This window comes from Anomaloglossus baeobatrachus, chromosome 3 (assembly GCF_048569485.1).
Source record: "Anomaloglossus baeobatrachus isolate aAnoBae1 chromosome 3, aAnoBae1.hap1, whole genome shotgun sequence".
Lineage (NCBI taxonomy): Eukaryota > Metazoa > Chordata > Amphibia > Anura > Aromobatidae > Anomaloglossus > Anomaloglossus baeobatrachus.
In genome coordinates this window covers 688113396-688115333 of record NC_134355.1, presented here as the reverse complement: position 1 = coordinate 688115333, position 1938 = coordinate 688113396, and the positions used below count along the sequence as shown (strand labels likewise).

General features: G+C 40.6%; 1 protein-coding gene across 1 annotated transcript; it reads right to left on the bottom strand.

Annotated features, from left to right (window-relative positions):
* Window positions 1-338: 338 nt before the first annotated feature.
* LOC142297444 (olfactory receptor 5AR1-like) lies at window positions 339-1680 on the bottom strand. The gene is made up of 2 exons (XM_075341672.1): window positions 1602-1680; window positions 339-1294 (listed from the first exon to the last, which is right to left on the bottom strand). The coding sequence occupies exons 1-2, from the start codon at window positions 1678-1680 to the stop codon at window positions 339-341; spliced, it is 1035 nt and encodes a 344-aa protein (XP_075197787.1).
* Window positions 1681-1938: the final 258 nt, after the last annotated feature.

The window sequence follows — 1938 nt, the reverse complement described above, 5'->3', positions numbered from 1 at the left end:
TTACTCAAATTACCAATCTTGTGCCTGGTCTTCTGTGTACCTTAAACTGCATTTTTCTGGAATATCTTCTAGAAAAATGCTCGAGTATCCCATTGACTTCCAAAATACTTAGTACTTGAATTCAGCCTCTCCAAGTATCTGACCTGCTCGTTTCGAGTACCGAGCATTAGTAGTAAGGGACCAGCTACTGCTGCCCATAATAGTTAGTCTTTTATTGATTTCTTGGATACCCAATGGGTGACGATGCCAAGCCAAAAAAGCGGTTACTTACTAATAAGGCAGGTCGTATAAGAGCTTATCTAATGCTCCTACTTAACTTTTAGATTTATCAGATGTTCTTATTTACAGAATGAGCACTTTTGTGTGAAGTTGGTGAAAAACCTTTTCAACGATTCTTTAACTTCCCGATTATTGAGACTGTAGATGACAGGATTCAACATCGGAGACACGATGACATAAAATATGGAGCTATATTTCTCCTGATCTGTGGAGTAATTGGATGAGGGACCAAAATACATCAGCATGACTGTCCCAAAGTACAAAGCCACCACCCCTAGATGGGACGTACAGGTGGAAAAGGCCTTAGACCTTCCTGCGGAGCGAATCTTTAGTATGGAGGATAGGATAGCAGCATAAGACATTACAATCAACATAAGAGGCAGGAGTAGAGTGATAAAACTGACAAAAAATATATTGCGTTCACTGAAATCAGTGTTCTCACATGAGAGTGTAATGATTGCCAGCATCTCACACATGAAATGGTTGATCCGGTTGTAACACATGGTAAGGGGAGAGAAAAACGATGGAAAAATAGTAAGCATAAAGCTTGAGATGAATACTAGTGAAGCCAGCCTATAACAAATGCTCCAACGCATGATAGTAGAGTAGTGGAGAGGTCGGCATATGGCGATGTACCGGTCGTAAGCCATCACGGTTAGGAGTTGACACTCGGATCCTTCTACAAAGAGGATAACATAAATCTGAATGAGACAAGCGATGGGCGAGATGGTCCTTTCAATAGAGAAAAGATCTGTTAATAATTTTGGCAATACAGTGGACGAATAACCCAAATCAAGAATGGATAATATGCAAAGGAAAAAGTACATGGGTTTGTGCAACTTGGGGTTAGTGATGACCATAAAGATGATGAGACCATTTCCCACAGTGGTCACTATGTAGATAGCTAAAAACAAGAAGAAAAGCCCAAGATTTATCTTCATATTCATTGTAAATCCAAGTAGAATATATTCCGTGATGATGGTTTGATTCTTCAGTTCCATGTGAAGAGTTTTAGCTAAAATAATAAAGATATTGGTAGTTTAGGTAAAGGTTTCTGGAGAAACAAAGAGGAATTTGCCGAAAACCTTTTTTTTATGGCCTATTGGACATGACCTTACGGCAGCCATATTTTACTGGATCTACTGAACCAAGCTTTGATCACCGAAGAAACTCACAATGATCCCAGTTCGGTTCCATAGAACAATGGAATATCCAGGGCATTACTGACATTCTGGACACTGTGTAAAACCAAAGGAGAGAAAAGTGCCCCATGGTAAAAAAAAACACCTTCATATAACAAATATCAAAAGACAAGAAATTACATTCATCAGACAAGGTTGTGCTGATCTCAAGCATATCACTGATGCAATTAGTTATGAAGATGTTCTTGGTCTTCTCCATGATCTTGCCCACTATTCTAGGCAACTTGAAAAGTTACATTTCTAGTTTATGTCAGAGATCATCATGACAGTGTTGGTGTCGTGCAGTGTTCGGCGCTGCACTCGCTGGGTGTCATGGCGGCGTCAGACTCTGTTCACACTGCAGAGTCTGACAAACAGCCTGTGTTCCCTTAGTTGCACAGCCTGTTGTGGGCGTCGGCTGGTTCTAGCTTCACTGCTCCTCAGTACAGCAGGAGCTAAGTCCTGCTGACATGTGATT